We start from the raw sequence: 24,600 nt of genomic DNA, 5'->3' as shown, positions 1-24,600 counted from the left end.
TGATTTTTGTCTGGATTATCTGTCCATTGATATAAGTGGGGTTTTATAGTCCCCTTCTATTATTGTGTTACTGTGCATTTCTTCTTTTATGTCATTAATATTATTAGTATTGCCTTTTATATTTTGGTGCTCCTATGTTGGGTGCATATATATTTGCAATTGTTATATCTTCTTGAATTGATCGTTTGATCACTATGTAGTGTCCTTCTTTCTTTGTCTCTTAACAGTCTTTATTTTAAAGTCTGTTTTGTCTGATCTAAGTGCTGCTTCTCCAGTTTTCTTTTGGTTTCCATTTGCATAGAATGCCTCTTTCTGTCCTCCCACTTTCACTCTGTGTATTTCTAGATCTGAAGTGAGTCTCTTAGGCAGCCTATAGACAGTTCTTGTTTTTGTATCCATTCAGCTACTCTGTGTCTGTTGGTTGGAGCATTTAGTCCATTTATATTTAAGGTGATTGTGGATATATGTATATATATGTTTTTATAGCCATTTTGTTATTTGTTTCAGATTTTTTTGTAGGTTTTTGTTTCCCTCCTTTATTTTTCTGTTTTTATCTCTTGTGATTTGATGACTCTTTAGTATTATGTTTGAATTCCTCGTATATGTGTGTGTGTGTGTGTGTGTGTGTGTGTGTGTGTATGTGTATTATAGATTTTTGGCTTGTGGTTAACATGAGGTTTTTGTATAGCAGTCTGTATATATATGTGATTAGTTTAAGTTGCTGATCTCTTTATTTCAAATCTCTTTATTTTAAAAACCCTACTTTTGTACTCTCCTCCCCTCATGATTAATGTTTTTGATATCATATTTTATACATCTAATTGTTTTGTGTATCCCAAAGTGCTTATTGTGGATATAGGTGATTTTTACTACTTTTGTCTTTTAACCTCCCTTTTAGCTTTGTGTGTGGATGATATCCTACTTTAACTGTAAATTTGTCTTTACCTGTGATAAAAACTTCTAGCTTCTCACTCTGTGCATCCATTCTTCTCCTGAGTTCATTGATCAACTTTATAGTCATTTCTCTGAACTCTTTCTCAGGTGAATTGCCTATCTCCACTTCACTTAGTTTTTCTTCTGGGGTTCCAATCTTGTTCCTTCATGTGGAACATGTTCCTCTGCCACCTCATTTTGTGTAAGTTGCTGGTTGTATTTTTAGGTATGTGGTAAGTTAGTAACATTCTTTGACCTTGGAAAAGTGTCCTTCTGTAGGAGACATCCTATGCATTCCAGCAGCTCTGCTGCCTCTCATCACCTAAGTTGTATGCTCTAGGGGTTCCTCCTGAGAGGGCTGCATGGGTCCGTGTCTTGTGGCCAGGTGATGCTGTGGGTAGTCTGATAGTCTTGGTTGGCCCCTAGCTTGTTTAGTTGCCAGGCCCTGCCTTGTGCAGGTGCTGCCTGTTAGTGGGGCCTGGTCAAGAGGTGGCTGGCTGCAGAATTCTTTGGGACTCTGGAGCTAGTACTGGCTCACTGTTGGACAGAGTCAGGGTCCAGAAGTCTCCAGGGCTTTTGCTCACCCACTGGTAGATAAACCATGTCCTGGAGTTAGTGCTGTGCTACTGGAAGGCAGAGCTGGATCCTGGAGTCTGGCTACAGGGTCTAGGGATCCAAGAGCTGGTATCAGATCACTGGGGAGAGGGCTTGGCGGGGGGCAGTGATGACACAGTTGGGTATGGGGTCCGGGGTGTCCAGAAGCTTGTGTTGGCTTGCTAGTGGACAGAACCAGGTCCCGGCTGGTCCCAGAACAGAGTCTGGCTTGTATGGGTGGGCTTGGTCTTCAGGCTGTGGGATTGTGGGGTTTTTTTGTGTGTCTGGTGTCTGCCCCTGGCAGGTGAGGCTGGTCTAGAGGCCTGAACAGACTTCTTGGTGGGCAAGGCTGTGTCTAGGGACATATCTTTAGGCGGCTCTGGGCTCAGAAAGTCTTTAAGTAGCCTGTCTTCTGTTGGCTGGGGCTGTGTCCTTGCCCAGTTAGTTGTTTAGCCTGAGGCATCCCAGCACTGGTGCCTACAGGCTATTGGGTGGGGCCATGTTTTGGCACTAATGAACTATATGGAAGATCCCAAGATGATGGCCACTAGCATGAGTGTCCACAGGGTAGATAGTTCCCATATATGGTTCCTGCCAGTGTCTGTGTCCCGAGGGTTAGTCATAACCACCCCTAGCCTCCTTGTGAGACTCTCTTAAGACCAGCAGGTAGGTCTAGCCAAGGCTTCTATCAAATTACTGCTTTTACCCCGCGTCCTGGTGCACATGAGGTTTTGTGTCCGCCCTTTAAGAGTGTGCCCAAAATAGAGTGCGCTTCTATTTCCTCCAATCCTGTGGGACTCCCAAATTTAAGCCCTGCTGGCTTTCATAGCCAAATGCTCTGAGGGATCATCTTCCTGGTGCAGGATTCCTGGGATGGGGAACCCAATGTGGTGCTCAGAACTCTCACTCCTGTGGAAGAACCTCTGCAATACAGTTATTCTCCAGTTTGTGGCTTGCTCACTGGAGGTTTTGGGACTTGGTTATATCAAAAATCCTCTCCTACTCATCTCTCTGTAGTTCCTTTTATTTTTTAACTTTTTTACTTTTTAAAATTGTTCTTAAGTTTTTTTTTTTCTTTTTTATCGTGGGGTTCCTTCTTTATGTCTCTAATTGTAGAAGATCTGTTTGGGTAGGTTCTGGTCTTTTTCATTGATGGTTGTTCTGCATATAGTTGTGGTTTTGGTGTGTTCCTGAGAGGGGATGAGCTCAGGATCTTTCTACTCCACCATTTTGGCTGATCAGTAATAGTTGGAAAAGGAAGGACTTTGTAGACCCCTGAAAGTGCTTCAGGGCTCCCCAGTGGTCCTGAGCTGTTTCTAACTTTCATACTTTTAATAATTTAGGTTGCCATGTATGATAGAATAACTGAATAGCAAGTGATAATGTTTATTTTTAGACTAGTTTGGTTTTCAGATGATTAGTTTAAGCACACATTGGCTTAATATATTCCATTACATGATCCAAGATATGTATAATTATGTAATATAGTTTCTTTTAATAAGTTTACTTTCAATTTTGAGTCACTAATATTTGAAGTTGCATAAGGACTTCATGTAAGATTTTCACTTCATAAAACCAAATTTCAGTGAATAATGGATTTCACTGATAGTCATATGGGAGTGCCAGATATTGTTTCCTATCCAAATTTCATTTAAGTAAACTTTGTTTACTTTTGGATGACATTTTAAATGGTTGTTAGCTAATGTTTTAGTTGCCAGCAAAGACAGTTGCTTTTTTAAGTACATGAAGTGATTATATATGAATCATAGATTCATTGGATGTTAGCATTCAGATAGACTGTAGGGGTAATCTACTCCATTTTGCTCATCTTACAAATGAGAAACTGAAGTATCTATGCCTGGTAGCATAAAGAGATAATGAATGAATCAGAGTTAAAACCAAAATCTCCTAATTTCTAGTAGAATGTTTGTCCTACTGTATCATTTTAGGATTTTTTTATTCGGTTAACTCAGCACACTTTTATTATGTATAGTAACACTTAACCTTTTCTGGGGATCCTGATGTAAGGACTACTGAGAGAGGAAAGTCTGGAGAGACAAATGCAGGAAAAAATAAAGCTGTTTTTTTCTTTTTTATTTTTCCTGGATTTCTCTGTCATCAGGACATTCAAAATCAACTGAAAAGTTAAGCTAGTTTATTTTAATTGAAGTGTAATTGACAGACAGTATTATAGTAACTTCAGGTACACATCATAGTGATTTGATTTATAAACATTTTGAAATGGTCACCATGATAAATCTAGTTACCATCTTTCAACATACAGAGTTATTACAGTATTACTGACTATATTCCCTATGCTATACATTACATCCCTGTAACTTGTTTATTTTATAACTAGAAGTTCATACCTCTTAATCCTATTCAAATATTTTGCCTACCACCCAACCCCGCTTCCCCTTGGCAAACATCAGTTTGTTTTCATGAATCTATGAGTATGTTTTTATTTTGTTCATTCACTTGTTTTGTTTTTTAGATTTTACATATAACTGAAATCATATGGTGGTTGTCTTTCTCTGTCTGACTTATTTGACTTAATATAGTACTGTATAAATCCATCCATATTGTCACAAATGGCAATATTTCATTCTTTTTTGGCTGAATACTACTCCATTATATATATACACATACACATATATATGTATGTATACATATATATGTATATGTGCAACATTTTCTGTATTCATTCTTCTGTCAGTGGGCACTTTGGTTGTTTCCATATCTTGACCATTCTATATAATGGTGTGATTAACATAAGGGTACACATATCTTTTCTAATTAGTGTTTTTTTGAATAAATACCCAGGAGTGGAATTACTGGATCATATGATAGTTCTGTTTTTAATTTTTTGCAGAACCCCTATACTATTTTCAATAGTGGCTGTGCTACTGTTTCACATTACTACCGACAGTGCATGAGGGTTCCCTTTTCTTCACATCGTTGTCATTGCTTCTTATTTTTTGTCTTTTTGATAATAGCCATTCTGGTATATGAGATATTAGATGGTATCTCAATTTTGGTTTTGATTTGCATTTCCCTAATAATTAGTGATACTGAGAATTCTTTTTGTGCCTATTGGCCATGTGTATGTCTTCTTTGGAAAAATGTCTGTTCAGGTTTTCCACTGATTTTTTTTAATCAGGTTGTTTGCTTTTTTGATATTAAGTTGTATAAGTTTTTAAATGCATTTTGGATAGTAACCACTTATTGGATAAATGATTTGGAAATATTGTCTCCCATTCAGTATGTTGCCTTTTTGTTGTTGGGTTTTTGGTTTGTTCCCTTCACTGTTCAAAACCTTTTTAGTTTGATGTAGTTCCATTTGTTTATTTTTGTTTTTTTGTTGCCTTTGCTTGAGGACACAGGACCAAAAAAACATTGCTAAGACTGATATCAAAGAGCTTACTGCCAATGTTTTCTTCTAGGAGTTTTATGGTTTCAAGTCATATATTCAAGTCTTTAATCCATTTCACATTAATTTTTTTGGATGTTGTAAGAAAGAGGTCCAGTTTCATTCTTTTGGATGTATCTGTCCAGTTTTCCTATCACCATTTATTGGAGAAACTGTCTTTTCTTCTTTATACTTCTTTGTCATAGATTAAGTGACCATATATGTATGGATGTATTTCTGGGCTCTTTATTCTGTTCCATTGATCTATGTGTCTGTTTTTATGCCACTACTGTACACTTTTAATTAGTATGGCTTTATAATATAGTTTCAAGTCTGGGAAGTGCCTCAGCTTTGTTCTTTTTCCTCAAAATTGTTCTGGCTCTTTGGTCTTTTGTATTTCTCTACAAATTTTAGAGTTATTTGTTCTAGTTCTGTAAAAAAATGCCATTGGTATTTTGATAGGGATTGCATTGAATATGTAGATCAGTTTGGGTAATAAGGACATTTTAACAATATTAATTCTTCCAAGTCATGAGCATGATGTATCTTTTCATTTATTTTTGCCATCTTCAGTTTCTTTCATCAGTGTCTTACAGTTTTCAGAGTACAAGTTTTTCACCTCCTTGGTTAAATTTATTTCTAGATACTTTATTCTTTTGATGCAATTGTAAATGGGATTGTTTTCTTTTCTCTTTATGATAACTCATTATTAGTGTATAGAAACAACTGATTTCTATATATTATTTTTGCATTCTGCAACTTTACTGAATTGATTTATTAGTTCTAACGGGTTTTTTTTTTTTTGGTGGTGTCTCATGGTTTTCTATATATAGTATCATGTCATCTGCAAATAGCAGCAGTTTTACTTCTTCCTTTCCAATTTGGAATCTTTTTATTTCTTTTTCTTGCCTAATTGCTGTGACTAGGACTTCCAATACCATATTGAATAAAAGTGGCCATAGTGTGCATCCTCTTTTTGTTCTGATCTGAGAGAAAAAGCTTTCAGCTTTTCACCATTGAGTGTGATGTTAGCTGTGGGTGTATTATATATGGCTTTTTTAATGTTGTGGTATATATTCTGCTATCATACTCTATTGAAAATTTTTATCATAAATGCATGTTGAATTTTGTCAAATGGTTTTTCTGCATCTGTTGAGATGGTCATATGATTTTTATCTCTCATCTTGTTAATGTGTATTATGTTGATTGATTTAAATAACCCCAGGCATATATGGCCAACTACTGTTCAACAAAGGTATCAACAATGGGGAAAGGATAATCTCTTCAGTAAGTGATATTGGGAAAACTGCATATTCACATGCAAAAGAATGAAATCGGACCCTTTTCTTACACTATACACAAAACTCAAAACAGATTAAAGGGTTAAACATAAGAACTGACATTATGTTTCCTAGATGAAAACATACGATAAGCTCCTTACACTGGTCTTGGCAAAATTTTTTTGTATATGACACCTAAAGCATAAGCAACAAAAGCAAAAATAAAAAATTATCCAATGTATGTTTTCTTATAAGAGTTTTATAGTTCTTATAATTTGGTAATCAATCCATTTTGATGTTTTGTGTGTGTGTGGTTTGTGTAAAGCTAAGACAGAGATCCAGTTCATTCTTTTGCATGTGGGTATCAGTTGCTTAAAGATCATTTGTTGAAGAGTATTTTTTCTCCCATTTTTTTTCCTTGACACCCTTGTCAAAAATCAAGTGACAATAGATTTATTGGTTTATTTATGAACTCACAGTTCTGTTCCATTGAACAGTATTTCAGTCTGTATGCAAGTACCACCTTGTCTTAATTACTGTAGTTCTGTGGTAAATTTTGAAGTCAAGAAATGCATTTAAATTTTCTTCTTCAGGGACATCTACTAGTCATATGATAAATCTTCTTTTCTTATCTTCAGTTATGTCACTTTTTCTTATATCCTTTTTGTCTCATTTATTTTTTGTTATTAACATTTTCTCCTCACCTTCTGCTTTTCTTAAGGCATTATTTGTTGAGTTCATTTGCCCTTGTGTATTTGCTCTTGTTTTCCTTTTATTTTATGTTTTTTTAATTTTTAAAATTTATTTTATTTATTTTTTTGGTGTGGGGAGGAGTAGTTAGGTTTACTTATTTATTTATTTCTGGAGGAAGTACTAGGGATTGAACCCAGGACCTTGTATATGCTGAGCATGCATTCTACCACTTGAGCTACACCCCCACCCCCATTTTCCTTTCAATTTGGACTTTATTTCTAAAAGTTTTTAAATTTCTAAATCTTTATTGAGTTCTTATTAAGTTATCATCTTATTTCTGAGTTTACCCAATTTCATGTTCTCTCATATTTTGCATTTTCTTAATTTTAGCTTATTTTGAGATAATTTCTACTTTTGATCTGTTTTATAAGCATGTCTTTCTCTTATGCTTTCCTTTTCTATAGCTGTCATTATGTTCATTATTTTATATTTTTATACTAATTTTGTATGGGATTTGATCTTGATAATTTTGTTTTTTTTTTGTTTTTAATGTAAGATTATTTTGCCTGAGCTTTTAGAAGGAAACTTGGAACCACCATTCTACTTTCTGATTCTGTGAGTTTGACTACTTTAGATTCCTCATATAAGTGGCATTATGCAGTATTTGTCCTTCTGTGACTGGCTTATTTCACTAGCATAATATCTTCCAGGTTCAATCATGTTGCCACATATGACAAGATTTCTTCTTTAAGGATGAAATATATTTCATTGTATGAATATATCACATTTTTAAAATCTAGTTATCCATTGATGGACATTTTGGTTGCTTTCACATTTTGTCTAGCCTTAATAATGCTATGATGAATATGGGCATGCAAATATCTCTTTCAAACACCTCATTTCAGTTCTTCTGGCTGAGTACCCAGATCTGGGATTGGTGGATCATATGGTAGTTCTATTTTGACTTTTTTGAGGAACCTCCATGTAGTTTTCCATAGCGTCTGCACCATTTTACATTCTTAACAACAGAACACAGGGTTCCAGTTTCTCCACATCTTCACCAACACTTGTTTTTTTGTTTGTTTGATTTTTTTTCATAATGGTCATCCTAACAGGTGTGAAGTGATATTTCACTGTGGTTTCTGCTATTGATTTCCATTTTCAATCCATGTAGGTCAGAGAAGATAGTTTGTATGCTTTTAATCTTCTTAAATTTGTTAAGATTTGTTTTTTTTTTGGTCCTGGAGAATGTTCATTGTGCAGTTGAGAAGACTGTGTATTCTGGTGCTGTTAGGTGGAACATTTTCATTTGTCTGTTAGTGTTGTTCAGGTTTGATCTGTAGTGTTCAAGTTCTCTGTCTCCTTGTTGATCTTTTGTATGTATGTTTTATCAGTTACTGAAAGTCAGTTATTAAAGTCTCCTATTACTAATGTGTTACTATGTATTTCTCCATTTTTGTCAGTTTGCTTTATATATTTAGGTGCTCTGATGTTGGATGCATATGTGTTTATAACTGTAATATCTTCCTGGTGAATTGAAACTTTTATCATTATTATAATGTCCTTCTTTGTTTCTTGTGGCAATTTTTGAGTTAAAGTCTATTTGGTTAGATCTGGTTAACATTTTCATGGCATATATTTTTCTAGCCTTTCACTTTCAACCTATGTGTGTCTTTAAGTCTTAAAAAGTAAGTTTCTTATAAGGTAGTGTATAGTTAGATACTGGGTTTTTAATCCATTCAGCCACTCTGTTGATTGGAGAACATGTCCATTAAAATTTAAAGTAATTATTGATAGATAAGGTCTTAACTATTGCCATTTTTGTTAATTGTGTTCTATCTTGTAGCTTTTTTGTCCCACTCAGCTGGTTTCTTTTGTGTTTGGGTTTTTTTGTAGTAATATTCATTGATTCTTTTCATTTTCTTTTGTGTATCTTTTATAGGCCTTATCTTTCTGGTTGTCATGGAATGTTCATAAAACATAGTTACAACAATATCTTATGCTAATAACAACTTTACTTTGATCTTTACTTTACTTTAATAAAAACTCTACAGTTTTACTCTCCCACACACATCTTATATTATTGATGTCACCATCATAACTTTTTATAGTGTATATCTATTAAATGTTTCTAGTTATAGTTATCATTTATGGTTTTTTTTAACTTACATACTAGAAAAAGTGATTTTTGTACCACTTTTACATTATTAGGTATTCTTTATTTGTCTGTATATTTACCTTTACCAGGTAGCTTCATACTTTCATACTTCTGTGTTGCTGTTTAGTGTCCTTTCATTTCATCTTGAAGAACTCCCTTTCTCATATCTTGTAAGGCAGGTCTAGCATTGATGAACTCCCTCAGCTGTTGTTTATCTGAAAGTCTTTATCTCTCCATTTTTTGAAGTAGATTTTTGCTAGGCATTTTTTTATTTGATCATATTTGAGTTGAACATGTCATTCCACTCCCTTCTAGTCTGTAAAGTTTCTGAGAAACGCCTGCTACTAGTCTTATTGAGGCTCCCTTGTTTGTGATGAGTGGCGTTTCTATTTCTGCTTTCAAAACTCTCTTTGTCCTTGGCTTTTGACCATTTGATTATAAAGTGTCTTGTTGTGGATTTCTTTGGATTCACTTTTTCTGTTGCTTTTTAGGCTTCTTGAATCTGGTTGTCTATTTGCCTCTCCAGATTTGGGAAGTTTTCAGCTATTACTTCTTTAAATAATCTTTGTGCACTTTTCTCTCTCTCCTGTTGTTCTGAGACTCCCAAAATATGAAGAATGATTGTTTTATGGCATCCTTTAAGTCCCTTAGACTTTCTTTACTCTTTTTTGTTCTTTTTCCTTTTTTACTTCCCTGACTGGATAATTTCAAATGACCCTTCTTCAGGTTGGCTAATTCTTTTCTTCTGCTTGTTCAAATCTGCTGTTGAACCCAAGTATTGAATTTTTTAGTTCATTTTTTCTATTATTCATCTCCAAAATTTCTTTTTTTATATATTCTGTCTCTTTCTTGCTATGCTCATTTTATTCATGCACCATTTCCCCCAGCCTCATTGAGCATTTTTATGACAGTTATTTTGAACTTTTTGTCAGGAGATTCATATACCTTCATTTCATTAGTATCAATTTCTGGGGCTTTATGTTATCTCTTTGATTGGACCTTATTACCTGCTTATTTCATGTTCCTTTTAGCTTTGCACTGGTATCTGCACATTTGGAATATCTCCTGTTTTTTTTGTATTGACTCTGACAGGGAAAGACAGTCACCAATCACCCAGTTCAAAAGTCTGTGGGCATTTGGATGTGTCTTCTACAGACTTGTGTTTGTAGATTTCTAAGTAGAGGGATTTGTTTTTTTCTTTTTTAAGAACTTTGTAATCTCTTGCTTTCTCTGATGTCTTTCTGCTATATTGCTGTTTCTCTGAAACAGTAGCACATCACCAAGGTATTTGTTTTGTTTTGTTTTGTTTTCAGCTGCCCCAAGCATCTATAATATGCCAGGTCTAATCAGTACTCTGAGTTGGGCAAGACTGAAACCAGTTGCTTGGACGGCCCCCTGAAGAATCAGAATGTTGAATGCGTGCTCCATTCTTTTCTCTCCGTCCAGTGATAGAAGCCTCGAGTTGTGCGCTTTCTCCTGATCATGCTGAGTATGCTGCCCACAGCAGGTTACTTGCCACTTACCATTATTCTCAGCAGCCCCCAGTCATCCAAACTATGTTGATGCTATCAGAGCCTCAAGTGAGGAGAGACAGAAACTAGCCCCTTGGGCAACACTTTGAAAAGCTGGGATATTGAACACATGTGCCACTCCTCTCCTTCCCTGTCAGGAGGGAAGTCTCAAGTTGTGTACCTCCTTCCATTTGCACAAAGCTGTGCCGACTGTAGTACTGCTTTCCTTTGTTCTTAGCTGCCCACAGGCATCCAAATGGTTCTGATCCATCAGCGCTCTTGAGTGAGATGAGACAGAATCCAGTACCTTGGGCAGCACTCCAGAATTCTGGGATGTAGGACACATGGTCTACTCCCTCTCTTCCCCTGAGAGAGAAGTTTCAGACCTGGATGATATCTCTTGTCACTGAACTCTGCTGGTTTGTGGGAGGGGCTCATGTGGATAAAGTGATTTTCGTCATCTTGTTTCAGTGTAGCTGTTCTCAACTTTGTCATTGTCTGAGGTACTGCAACTTCTTAATTGAAATGTGGAATTCTCATAAAGGTTTTTTGGTCCATATATTGTTTTAAAATTAGTTTTTATGTGGGAGAACGAGTACTGGGATTTCCTTTTCTGACACTTTGTGACTTCCTTAACTCTTTATTTAAGTATAATATATGTGCAGAAAAATGCAAATTTCATGTCTACAACTTGATGACTTTTTGCAAACTGAATGGACCTATGTGAATCTGTGCCCATAATTGCCATCATGTTTGAAATTTATTTGTACATGAAACTTTAGGTTCAGCATTGTTTTCCTTCAATGCTCTGTAAATCCTACTCCATTGTTTTTTTGCATCCAGTCTAACTTGTTGAAAAGTCTGATGCCAGTCTGATTCTTTTTATTTGTTCTTCCTAGATTCTTTTAGGATATATCCTTTTACTTTGTGATATTCCTGCATTTAATTATGACTCTGTCTAGATGATAGTTTTTTGTTGTTGTTATTTTTCCTCTTGACACTCTGTGTGCCCCTCTAATGTAAGATCATTCATCTTTAATCTTGATGTATTTAATCTTTTATTTTTGTAAATATTTATTTCTCAACATTTTATTTTTTTTCTTGGCATCATATTAAATAAATGTTAACATTTACACTTTTGTGTTCCTTTAACTTTTGTTACTTCTAAAATAAAATATTGCTACTCTTTTCAAAGTCCTTATTTGCCCATGTCCCTCCTTCCGCAGACTCTTCCTTCCTTTTACTGTCTCTTGCTTGCCCCCTGTTATCCCTTGCCCCAAGTATCTGTAGCTAGCATTGCCTTTATATACTTCCAGCAAACAACACTGAAGGCTGCTTCAACACCAAGAAAGTTCTGAAGGGTGCAAAACAAGGTAAGCCTATGAGCCAGGTATTCAGGAAGCTGCCAGACAAGTCAAAACACACAACCACAGTTATTTAAGAACAAGGCCCATAGGTCCTCCCCTGGTACCAACCAGTCTTACCAGGAATAAAAAAATGTCATCTATCCCTGTGGCTACCTCTGATCTGGGGAATGGGATGTGGTAGGTGAGTATGCACAAATATAATGCTCTCTGCTGAAATTGAGCAACTTCTTTCCTCATTATGCACTCCCTGTTTGTTATCAGTTTTTTTTATTAGATTCCAGAATTCTAAAAAAGTTGTTTCTGTCAGTTTTTGACAGCTTAGTCATTGTTTTAGTGGAACTACACTTTTTTGAAGTTTTACACTCTGCCAGTTTTGGTGGTGTCACTCTTTATATTTAACATCACAATTGCATTGATACTTTTACCAAAAAAAAAAAAAACCCAACAACAGAAAAATTAACGTAGGCATTTCAAGGTTATCAATCAGGAAGGTGACAGTAAACTCATCAGGTCCAGTGACCTTGTTGATATTGTTGGTATCGATAATGTTAGAAATGTACATCTCTATTCTCCTGCTTACTAGCTATATAAACTTGAACAAGGCAGCTTCTCTGAGCCTCAATATCTAGTTTGTAAAGTGGGAATAATAGTAATAGTAATAGTAATAGTAATAGTAATAGTAATAGTAATAGTAATAGTAATAGTAGATAGTAGATATCTTATAGGATTGTAGTGAGAATGAAATGTGATAATGTAGTATTGGGCAGAAGGACAGCCAAATAATGAATGATTAGTAAATGATAACCTCCATGGTTCTTATTAAAAATGATTATAGTGTATCTGTTTCTAATCCATGTTGCTTTATAATGCAAAAATACCTTAGCAAACTAAGATTAAATTAGAATAGGGGAAGCGGACAAAATACTAACTACCCTGGCCTTCAGTGAATCTGCTGTTCTCTTCTGGGCTAATCATCTCCAGGGATGAACTAAAATTGAAGGATTCTTTTAGATGGATGATGGTGGGAAGACAGTCAAGATATATTTTACCATCGCACTTGTCTTGCTGTGTGATACTTACTCCTGCATCTGTCAGTTTTAGATTATAAACTTTTAAAGAGCAAAGAACATATGTATAAATTTTTGTTGAGTACAGTAATATTTAAATTTTTTGTTGTGTATAGTACATAAGATAAAACCCTTTTTGTATTGCAATGGTATATCTAGTTTTAAAAGGTTGATATGGTAATTTAAAGCAAGGTTTGTTTCTTCTTGAAACATTATAGAGTGACTTTAAGGGTCTAGGTGCTTCTCTTGAAGGCATTTAGGAAAATATACAGCTCTTAAAATGCTTCTAAGAGAGCTGTCAGTTTTCTTCCTGGCATTATATGAAAGCAAGTGTTCTAGCCATTGCATGAATTATGGTCACCTTATAAATTTTCAAGGTGCAATTGGAAAGAAGAGTGGATATTTTTAGAAAAAACTCTGACAGGTTTTCAGGGCTCAAATAGATAAATGAGAGGCAGAAAAATTAAGGCATTTTTGTGTATGTATTTTTGAAGGGGTGCAATCTTCTTTGAAAAGTTTCCTTTTTTTCATTTGAGAAGCTTATTCAATTGTTTGGGGCAATAATTGTGTTGCCAGAAATACACAATTGTGTTCTGTATCTTGTCTGTGTTCAATAAGACCACAAGGAGATAATGGAATAGAGGTTAGTAACCTTCTCAGGTTTGAGTGCCATTAGCATTACTAAACTAACAATTTAAAAAATAAGCAGATAGAAGAGAAAGAGAAATCTACCAACACACAAGAAGAGAGAAACAAACAAACAAAAAAGACAGCAAAGTGATAAAAAGGAGACAGCCATGTTGAGGAGGTAGAAAATTGCTGTCAGCCCCAAATGCCCATATTTACCTACCTCTACAGTAGAAATCAACTTTTAGCATGCTAGAAAGAGGCTAACTATGGATAAGCCAAAAAGAATTTAAAATTCAGGAAAACAAATAGCTTTTTCAAAATGCCTTTTCCATCTAGTACTCAGCAGGAACTCACTAAATATCATTTGTAAGCCCTGGAGTTGGGTTTGTGTTTATATCAATATTCTCTTAATCTGTATCTGTCTTATAAGCAAAGATTATGTCACATATGTCTTACCAAAAGACTGCCTGTTTTTAGACTTCATTGGAATGCTTATAAAGAAATATTTTGGATGTGACCTGTATAGAGAGCCTTACAGTATGACCCAAGTAAATGAAAATCCTGTCTTTTATGAGTTTAGCATAACTTTCTAAGTAATTTGCTCATCAGTGGCAATATGATACATCCATAAAAAGCAACAAACATAAATGAGAGCATTTATAGAAAAATATAACTAAACAAATTGGCAAGTCTGCTACTGAATCAAATTGTCCAGCTGTGGAACTTAGAGTTAAGAAATGTGCTTGAGAGTTTTCTCCCAAGCCCATATTAGTAAACATAAAGCATTCTAGCTGCAGTGTGAAGTATATGGTAATGTCTCCATTCTGTGCACAAACACAAAAGGGCTAGGAATCTTAAAAGTACTGAGAGATTCATTACAATTTCACAAAGTTTTTGGGTTCTAATAAACCAGCTCAGTGGAATAATTCACTATTAAGTGTGTCTAAAATGTGCCTTTGTTAAATTACTCTTAGTATGATAAAGTTCTCTTTATTTGGTTTCCCCCTAATTTAATAATTTAAAATTAATTGGTTCTGAAGTGGATTTTTTGCTTTTTTTTTAATTTTAATCTTTTAACATTCAGCCATGTGTTTTTATTATCCTGAATTTCGCAAATGCCTTGTAAATTCTTTGTTACCCAATAGCAAACAGCATGGAATTTCACACCACTTAGCTGAAACATGAAACAGTGAACAGGTTTCATGATGACAGAAATGTGATGATAAATGAGTTTCTTGTATAAATGGAGAACAATGTCCAAACTTTCGTCACAGAAGTTGCTTAAACAAACGTAAAAGCTGAAGAGCTTTTGCGCTATCTGCTCAATAGGCCTTGCTGCTGATGTGATGCCCTCAGAGATGTAAAAAAATTGACAGATAAAAGGAAAACTGGTTAAAGAAGAGGGGACTTCTGTGGATATTTTTTATTCATGAGTTGATTTTTTTTGATGGTGGTGGTGATTTTTTGGTGGAGGTGGTTTCTTTTGTTTTGCTATGGCATTCTCAGAATCCTTGGATGCTTCAGGGATTTAGAAATCATCCAGAGCAGAAGCAGGCTGTAGGGATTTTAGAAGTAATCTGGAGCAGGAGTCAGCAGCCTATGGCCGTTGGGCTGAATCCAATATTCCACCTATGTTTGCAAGGCCTCTGTGCTAAGAATTTTTTTGTACATTTGTTAATGGTTAGGAAAACAATCAAAAGAAGAATATTTTTTGTGGAAGAAGACAATGATATGAAATTCAAATTTCAATGTCTGTAAATAAAGTTTTATTTGACCACAACCACATTCATTCCATTTGTGTATTATTTGTGGCTGCTTGTTTGCTTTAGTGATAGACTTGAGTAGTTGTGACACAGATTATATGCCTGCAAACCCTAAAACATTTGCCATCTGGCCCTTTAGACAGAAAAAAATTGCCAACCCCTGTTCTAAAGTCATCAAATTTTGTAGCAGTGGAATTCAACCTGGTGGTTTTGTGGAATGAATACTCAGGTGATGTGAGCTATCCATGATCCTTAAGCTATGCTGCCATTTATTCATTCTTTCAACACATTTGTTGAATATCTAACACAATGAAGGACATCCTTTATACTTCAACTTTTAGTTGAGAAATAGAATTACAAAATCTTAAGAAGTCAGTCTAACATTTTCTCTCCTCTCCCTCTCCCCCTCTTACCCCTCTACCCCCTCCCACTCCCTTGCTTCCTCTTCTCCTCCCCCCACATCCCTAGGTAGTTTCTAGGCATTTGGGAAGAAAACCAAGTTTAGATAACATTTATCTCAGACTTTTAAATTTTTAAAGTAAGTTAAATGTAATTTTAAATTATAACAGTTTCTCTTTAAAAATGTATTGAGAGGTTAATTTTTTGTGTATATATGTATATAATTTCATTGCAGTAGAGTCATTTTACAATGTTGTTTTAGTTTCTGGTGTACAACATAACACTGCCATACATGAGCATATATATATATTCGTTTTCATATTCTTTTTCACTGTAAGTTACTAAAAGATATTGAATATAGTTTCCTGTACTATACAGTATGAACTTACTATTTAGAGAGCTTAATTTTAACTGTTTTAGGTTTTATAATGATCAGATGATAACAATATTCATACATGACTCTTTGATACTGTTAGGCATTGCATGTATCATGGGTCAATAGTCGTAAATGTAGTTTTGTTTCCAGAGCCTCAGGAATGCACAATATATAATTGACTACAAAATCCCTGATGGGTTGACAATTTATAAATTGCTCTTTAAACTCTTTTTACTATTAGGTAATTCTTTAAATGTCATAAACACTGAGTATAACTTGTATTATGAAAGCTAACTATACTAAAAAAAAAGCATGCAGTCATATTTAATAATCACTAAAGAGTTATTTAATAGGATTGTTTTTAGTAAAGATTGAATTTTTACCTTAAAGGAAGAATGTAAATAGGTTTCAATTTTATTAGCCTCTTTGGTTAGGTCTTCGACTCATTTACATGGAGGTAGTTCTGTATGCTAGATGAATGGTGTTGATAAAAGTTTGTGAGTAATAATTGAATGCCTACACAGAGCAAGATATTATGCCTATGCAACTGTCTATCAAGGATTAATATTTTATTAATTACTGAACAAATAGTGCTGATTTCAATGAGAGCGTACATTATTATGCTCAGAAGCCACAGAATCCCTAACTTTTAGGTTCTTCCAGAATTTCTTCCCTTTTTAGGTAAAATAAACATGACTCTCTAGTGTTTTAACTTATCTTCTTCTTCAAAAGGACTAACAGATTGTCATTTTCAGTATACTACACTTGTATGGTATCTGTGTACAGTAGTCTGTTATCTTCAATAATACATGGTTTATTGCTGTGTATGTCTTTGGAGGGATGGTGTTATAAATAAATTCAAGAAATAGAAATAAAAGCAAGAATAAACAAATGGGACCTAATGAAACTTATAAGCTTCTGCACAGAAAAGGAAACCATAAGTAAAACAAAAAGACAACCTACAGAATGGGAGAAAATTTTTGCAAACGATGAAACCGACAAAGGCTTGATCTCCAGAATATATAAGCAGCTCATACGACTTAGTAAGAAAAAAACAAACAGCTCAATCCGAAAATGGGCAGAAGACCTAAACAAGCCATTCTCCAAGGAAGACATACAAATGATCACTAGGCACATGAAAAAATGCTCAATATCACTAATTATCAGAGAAATGCAAATCAAAACTACAATGAGGTATCACCTTGCAGCAGTCAGAATGGCCATCATTCAAAAATCCACAAATAACAAATGCTGGAGAGGCTGTGGAGAAAGGGGAACCCTCCTACACTGCTGGTGGGAATGCAATTTGGTACAGCCACTATGGAAAACAGTGTGGAGATTCCTCAAAAGACTAGGAATTGACTTACCATATGACCCAGGAATCCTGCTCCTGGGCATGTATCCAGAAAGAACCCTACTTCAGGATGACACCTGCACCCCAATGTTCATAGCAGCACTATTTACAATAGCCAAGACATGGAGACAGCCTAAATGTCCATCAACAGATGACTGGATAAAGAAGTCTATATATACAATGGAATACTACTCAGCCATAAAAACCGACAACATAACGCCATTTGCAGCAACATGGATGCTCCTGGAGAATGTCATTCTAAGTGAAGTAAGACAGAAAGTGAAAGAAAAACACCATATGAGATCACTCATGTGGAATCTAAAAAAAAAAAACAAAGCATAAATATAAAACAGAAATAGACTCATAGACATAGAATACAAACTTGTGGTTGCCAATGGGATGGGAGATGGGAAGAGATGGGAAGATTTCAAAACTGTAGAATAGATAAACAAGATTATACTGTATAGCACAGGGAAATATATACAAGATCTTATGGTAGCTCACAGAGAAAAATTGTGACAATGAATATATTTATATGTTCATGTATAACTGAAAAATTGTGCTCTACGCTGGAATTTGACACAACATTGTAAAATGATTAGAAATCAATAAAAAAAAGTTTAAAAAATAAAATAAAGCAACCTCACCCCAGAAATAAATAAATAAATAAATAAATAAATAAATAAATAAATAAATAAATAAATTCAGATGCTAGACTTATTGAAGAAATAAATGATAATCTACTCAGCTAAGATTTTAAAAATCCAATTAATAACTGCAACCTTTTCATTTTATTCTGTAAAAATCACAGAGTTTTAGAGTAGGAAGGGACCTTAGCATCTGATCCAACCCTCTAATTTTTAAATCAAGTTTTGAAGAATTAATCAATATGTTTTTCTTTCTCTTGTTGCCTTCCTCCATTTTTAAGTGAAAAAAAATTTTTTTTTGCTATAAACCTCTTCCTTCAGGGTTTTAAAAGTAGAGGTAATCCTTAACTTACAAATGCTTTGTGTTTCAGTAGTGTTTGTAAGTCTGTTGTTTAGAAGTCAGAACATTTTTCCATAGAAACAGTATCTTAAATAGTGGTGGGACTAGTCCTCAAAAGAAGCTGTCCCATTATGTGACTGTTATTTTTGCTTTTGCAATGAAAGATGTTTTAAGTAATCAATGCTGATTCTCTCTGGGGAACAGGGAGGAGATGGCATTGTAGAGGAGCGTGTCAGGGGCTTTCTTCTTACCTGTTATTTCTTAGGTGAGATGTTGAGTACACATTGTGTTCATTATATTGTTTTCTGAACTTCTTATATGCCTGAAGTAGTTTATAATTTTAACAGTGCTATCTTACTACTAGAAGTTCAGTTTGAATGTGAACATTTAAAAAATTATTTACCTTGAATGCTGATTCATAAGGAGAAAATGGTTTGATTAGAGAAGGATAGAGATAGCTAGAAAATTTGAAGGAGTTTTATAGATACTTTCAAGGGGTTAGATTTTATCACTTTAGAAAGTATGTTTTTGCTGTTAATATAAGTGTATCACCAACATTTATCTTTTACCTATTGGCCATATATAGGCAATATTTTGAGAGAGAATGAAGAAGGTAGGTAGTCATTTACATAAAGTAACTGTACAAATTTTGAAAGGCAAAGAAGATTAAATGGCATATGCATGTGCAGGCATGCACACGATCTTGTTTGATATGCAATTACTTAAACTTGGGGCTTCTGAAAAATAGGAAAATGAGGGAGTAAAGCTTGTACAAGGTCTGAGCATGGAGAAAGGCAGTGGAGGAAACAAGCTAAATACCAGAAAGGTATCACTGACAGTGGATGGCTTATAGAAGTTTGAGGATACATGGAGTGATAGAGGAAGTTGAGTTTGGCAAGACAGTGTGCAAATAGATATTAGTATTTTTGAAATTTTTATAATTCAGGGAATGACTTATATATTTACAAATATACGTAAACAGAAATTAGCTACCATTCATTATATTCTAGAAAACAGCTGAGTTAACTTTCTCAATAATATGGTTAGCTTTTTTGTGTGTATGAAGGTTGTTTTTTGGTTGATTTAATTTTTGCTGTTTTGCAGTGTACAGCATTGACTTTTATATTCAGACATTAATCCATTTGTACAACTCATTTATAGCTTAGGGGAAGCCTAAGTATTACCTGCCTTTTGGGAGAGACTTGACCTAAGAAGCAGATTTTTCACCACTAAATCAATGGTGCATTTTAGAAGGATGTGTGTCCATTTTACAGATGTCTATCTGGTATTACCATGGAAAAGTTCTTCATTCTGCCTTCTTTCAACTCCATTTTTGGAATATTATCAAGACAAAAAATTGGCCCAAAAGTCCATCAGTTGGCTACAGACCTTCCCAAAACTGATTTTGTGACAGTATCTAAATTTAGTATTCACCATTAAAACTAAAGAGAATACAGACAATGTAGAACATAATAAAATACAGTAAAAGGAAGAATATTTGAAAGAGCATAGAAGCCATTTAAGAAAGAAATGGGGTGGAAGACTTTGGAGACTTTGAGAAACAAAGAGAAACCTGGAGAGAAAGCAAAAAGAAAGTACAATTTGTCACTTTTAATTGGTAATATAATTTACCTTATATGTGGACCACACGTTTTATTTTTAACCTTTTTAGTTATATATTAACCATCTCTCTAATACTGGCTATGAGTTTAGTTTTATGTATAATTACGGACAGTAAAATAAATCTCTGAATATTGACTGTCCACTCTGAAAATTCTTCCCCCCCTTTTTTTCTCTTCTGCAGATCTCAGAGTCATTAAGACATACCACATGGCAGAGACTGGGAAAAGGCAATTCAAGACAGTTATTAGATGCTACAAGGGTAAGATGAAGCAGACACTTCTACATATAACTAGGAAAAATGTGTAAGCCCTTGGAGTATTTTCCAATTTATACTACATATTTTATATTTCCCAAATTATTTCCCTTTTCATTTTTTTCTAAATACTGTCAAGATAAATAAGAAGATATGTTTCTGCTACTAGGAATGGAGGAAGAAATCTTGATATTTTTCTGTCCCTGGAGAAATCTGTCTGAATCTCTTGAGATCAGCACCAACTAGAGTAGTGTTTTTAGAAAGTTTTTGTAAATGTAATGGCAACTTGTTGACACTTAAATTTATCCTGGTAATTTGTATCTGATATATGGAGTGCTGTACATTTTTCAAGTGTGTAAAGGTTCTTTACCTTAGAAAGATGTTCAGATAGTGGAATATCAAGGGGCTCTAATAAGCTTATTAAAGCCTGTAGGGTAAGTGATACTGAGTTTACATGTTGATGAGGGTTATTTTTCATTGGTAATATAAGTGAAAGACACCTTTAAAAATTCTCAGTGTTTTAACATGAGACAAATAAATCTCCAAGATAGAAAGGCTAGAACATTAGAAGACAGTCTAAATCCTGGGTACTTTGTTTTTTCTTCTGATTAGCGATTATTTGCTGTTAAGGTACAAGACATTGTTCTAATTTATGCAGAAACTGTAGAAATGAGTTAGATTTTCCATTATTTAAGTTTTAAGGTAAGGGAGAATGTGCTCCATCTTCTCATTGTTTTTGACACTACTGAATTTATTTATATTTTAATCCTTTGCTTTGTTGAAAGCCTCATTATTTTGTACGTTATTTACCACACCCCTTCATATAACCTGTTGCTCAGTCTTTTAGAGGGAAAAATGTCACAAAGACAGTGTCACACTAAAGATTACCTTTTGATGTTTTCCCTTTAAAAATGCTTTGAGATTATTGATCCGGAAATCAATAACCCATTTATGGCAATTACTTTTTGGGTCTCAACAGGTGAGAACAAGAAGGCACTTTTGCTTCTTGTAATTCCATTTTCATAGCTTGACTCAGAGCCGATATTGTTAGGATTCAGTATTGATACACATTTGTGTTTCTAAAGAGCTATGCCTTTGTTCATTAATTATTGATTATTATGGCTACTGAAGAAGCATTATTATATCCATATACTTTATTAACTAATTTTTGAGGAAACACTTTAAAATTAGCAGCCTAAATTTTAATCCTAATCTTTACTATCTTTCAACTGTTACATGTTCTCAAATGATTTAATTTTTGTATTTCTCTAACCTGAGCAGTAGTCTAGGGCCTTTTAAAAGAATTGTAGTAGGCAACATGTTTGCATATTTTCAAGACTAGTTGGAAGATCTGTAGATAGCTCTGTTTTATAAGCTAATTCAACAAGCCCACGTACAAGACACTGTGGCATGGGGCATGGGAGATACAAGGATAAAAGAGACTGTCCCTAATTGTAAGAAATTTACTATGTAGTAGTAAAGACAAAACATGAATGCATGTTTCTATAGCATAAGATAGACTGTGAAGTAATAAAAATATTTTGTTTCTAAATATATATATGAGCCAGAATAATAAAAGAATCAGTTATGTGAAATCAGCTATATTAAATTGTAAAGCAAAAATGCATATGCATAGAAAGCAAGTGGGATACAGTTAATTAACTGTATTATGTACTTTGCTTTGCCAATTATAGAGTTATGGATTACACAGTACCTTAGGAGCAAATGACAGCAAAAAAGCTACTATAAGTCAAATAGAAGTATGATACAAGTTAAATCTTTTAAATATTAATTTCAAAAGCTAATTCGGGAAAGCAACTTCTGTATGAGTAGTTTGTTATATCTCAATATTCTTTGTATAAATGTATCTGTAAGCTAATTATGGGAGTGTTTTACTTACTATGCTAAGCTCAAAGCTGCGCCTCTGAATTTTGGGGTGGGAGGACATGCATCAGACTACACTGTCCAAGTCATATTTTTAAAGATGTGAAATTCTTTAATAGTTAATGGACAACTTGGTATTGTCTTCAACTAGGCTCTCCAGGCATGGCCACTGATAGAAAAGAGGACGTGTTGGCATGGTCACGCAGGAGGAGGACTCCACACAGACCCGAAAGAAGGGGTAAGAGCCAATAACAAGTAACTGAAAATTATTATAGGTGATAGTACTTGAATGGAAGATAGATATATTCAAGATTATTATATTCCAGAATATGTTGATTGACTCATGTCACTCCAGGTTTTCTCATAAAAAACCATATGAATTGACCATAGTTGTATAGATAAGATTTTCTCAGACTTCAAGCAAGCAAAAAATATCATGATTGACTAAAGAGAAAAAAAATTAGTTACCAACCTAAACATTTTATCTCTTTATCTAAAATAGTGTTGAGGTTATTTGTTGTATAATCTAGCCTTATAAATAGATAAATTACATTTAACTCTTACAAGTAATTTGGGTGTGTGTGTTTTAAAGTTAACATTTTCCCTTCTGTACTTCAGTTTAGAAAGGTTCTAGAATGTCTCCTAGCTTCATGGTAAATCCTCCATTTACCTGATCCATTTATTTAATTATCCATATTCTTTATTGCTATCATTATACAGACAAGCTAAACAGTAGGGCCACTGAAATAAAAAGATTTAATTGCACTATACTTTTTCCAAGGGAGTGAAACTGTCATTGGAATACTGTTATACAATTCTCCATCTGGCCCTCTTTCTCTGAGCTTGCCTTTATTTTCTTCCTCTAACTTCACCCAACCAGTATGTATATGGTATCTCTAAGTAGAAATGATATTTTCAGGGTTATTGGCAAGTGAACAAATTTTGTGTAAAAGTGCTCTCTAAATTGTAGAGAGATAAATAAATTTTAGTTATTTTATTGGTGGGAGGTGATTGATAAGAAAACCTTTCCAATGCTTTTCTCCCTATTTCTTTAATCCCCCATACCTCCTCAGGAGATATTTAAATCATTTGTTTATCCAGTATGGCTATAGTAAGGGGATTATGAAAAAAGAGTGGAAGTTTCAGTATTTGGAAGATCCTGTTTTTAAGATAGATGAACTATAACTACTTGTTTTATAATAGACCCTTCAGATTTTTAAAAGGATTTTGGAACTTTGCTCCTGCATTTGAACTTTTTTATGTGAAAAAAGCATGTTAGTAAATTTCATAAATTTCACTAATCCTGTGCTCATGATAAAAATACAAATAATGCAGAATTGACTATAAGGACTACTTCCCAGACTTTGCTTGACATACTCTTTTTTTTAATGTTAGAAACATATCCTCATTGATTGGATATTGTCAGAAGCTAGTAGTATTAAAAGAGATCGAGCACTTACTGGAGGCAATCAGAGGCTTTGGCATAAATCTTGATATAATTAAAGAAGTGAAACAGCAACTTGGAGTATTAAAAAATGGAGAATTAGGGAGATAATAGAATAATAAGTCTCTAGGCTTGTTAAGATGCTTGGACACACAGACCAGTGGCCAAGAATACCTGGATGACATGAAGAAGCTGTTTTCTGGCTCTGCTTTCATCTATCATCAAGCAGTCTTATGATCTTTATTTGATTTCTCACATTGACTTCCCTTTGGGATAGAGAATTCACTGACTGGCCAATGTAAATATCAGTCAACTTGGTAGTTTTTTATTATAAATTATTAAATTGAGCGGGGAAGGTATAGCTCAAGTGGTAAAGCACATGCTTAGTATGCATGAGGTCCTGGGTTCAATCTCCAGTACCTCCTCTAAAAATAAATAAGCCTAATTATCCGTCCCACCCAACCTCGGTCAGAATAAATTTAAAAAAAAGTGAGGCACATAAATTATTAAGTTGACTGTTGGGTACAAATCCACCTCATATCTAGCATAAGTCATTTTTTCTTAGGGCCTTTGCACTGCCGCTTAAGCTCTTCATTGCAGTTTTAGAACAACAGAGCTTGGAAAACAAACCTTGAGGTACAGAGAATGTAACAGTAATTGCACATCTTTCCCTGACTACTAATATATCTTTCCTCGCCCATTTATAAACTTAATATACTTATATCCCCAATAATGTGGGCAAAGTTTTCCACTTACCTTTTAGATTTTTCCATTATACACTACTCAAGTTTCTTGTCTTTTGACCTAGCTTTTATCAAGCCACTGTTATCCGTAACAGTATTGAAGTAGTGGTTAAAATTATTCCTGTAATTGCA

The 24,600-nt window shown here is 34.3% G+C and overlaps 1 protein-coding gene across 2 annotated transcripts in view; it reads left to right on the top strand.

The window, feature by feature from the left end:
* The window catches only part of ABCB7 (ATP binding cassette subfamily B member 7), a 105,372-nt gene that overhangs the window by 32,008 nt on the left and 48,764 nt on the right, over positions 1–24,600 (top strand). Inside the window, exons 2-3 of one of the 2 annotated variants that reach the window (XM_006217160.4) lie at positions 20,326–20,403; positions 22,433–22,519. In XM_006217160.4, the coding sequence (XP_006217222.1) occupies positions 20,326–20,403; positions 22,433–22,519 (165 nt within the window). The remainder of the gene's footprint in view (positions 1–20,325; positions 20,404–22,432; positions 22,520–24,600) is intronic. The other variant, XM_031671594.2, reaches the window with a different exon arrangement.

The sequence above is a fragment of the Vicugna pacos genome, chromosome X (genome assembly GCF_048564905.1).
Source record: "Vicugna pacos chromosome X, VicPac4, whole genome shotgun sequence".
Lineage (NCBI taxonomy): Eukaryota > Metazoa > Chordata > Mammalia > Artiodactyla > Camelidae > Vicugna > Vicugna pacos.
This window is presented reverse-complemented; position numbering and strand designations above follow the sequence as displayed.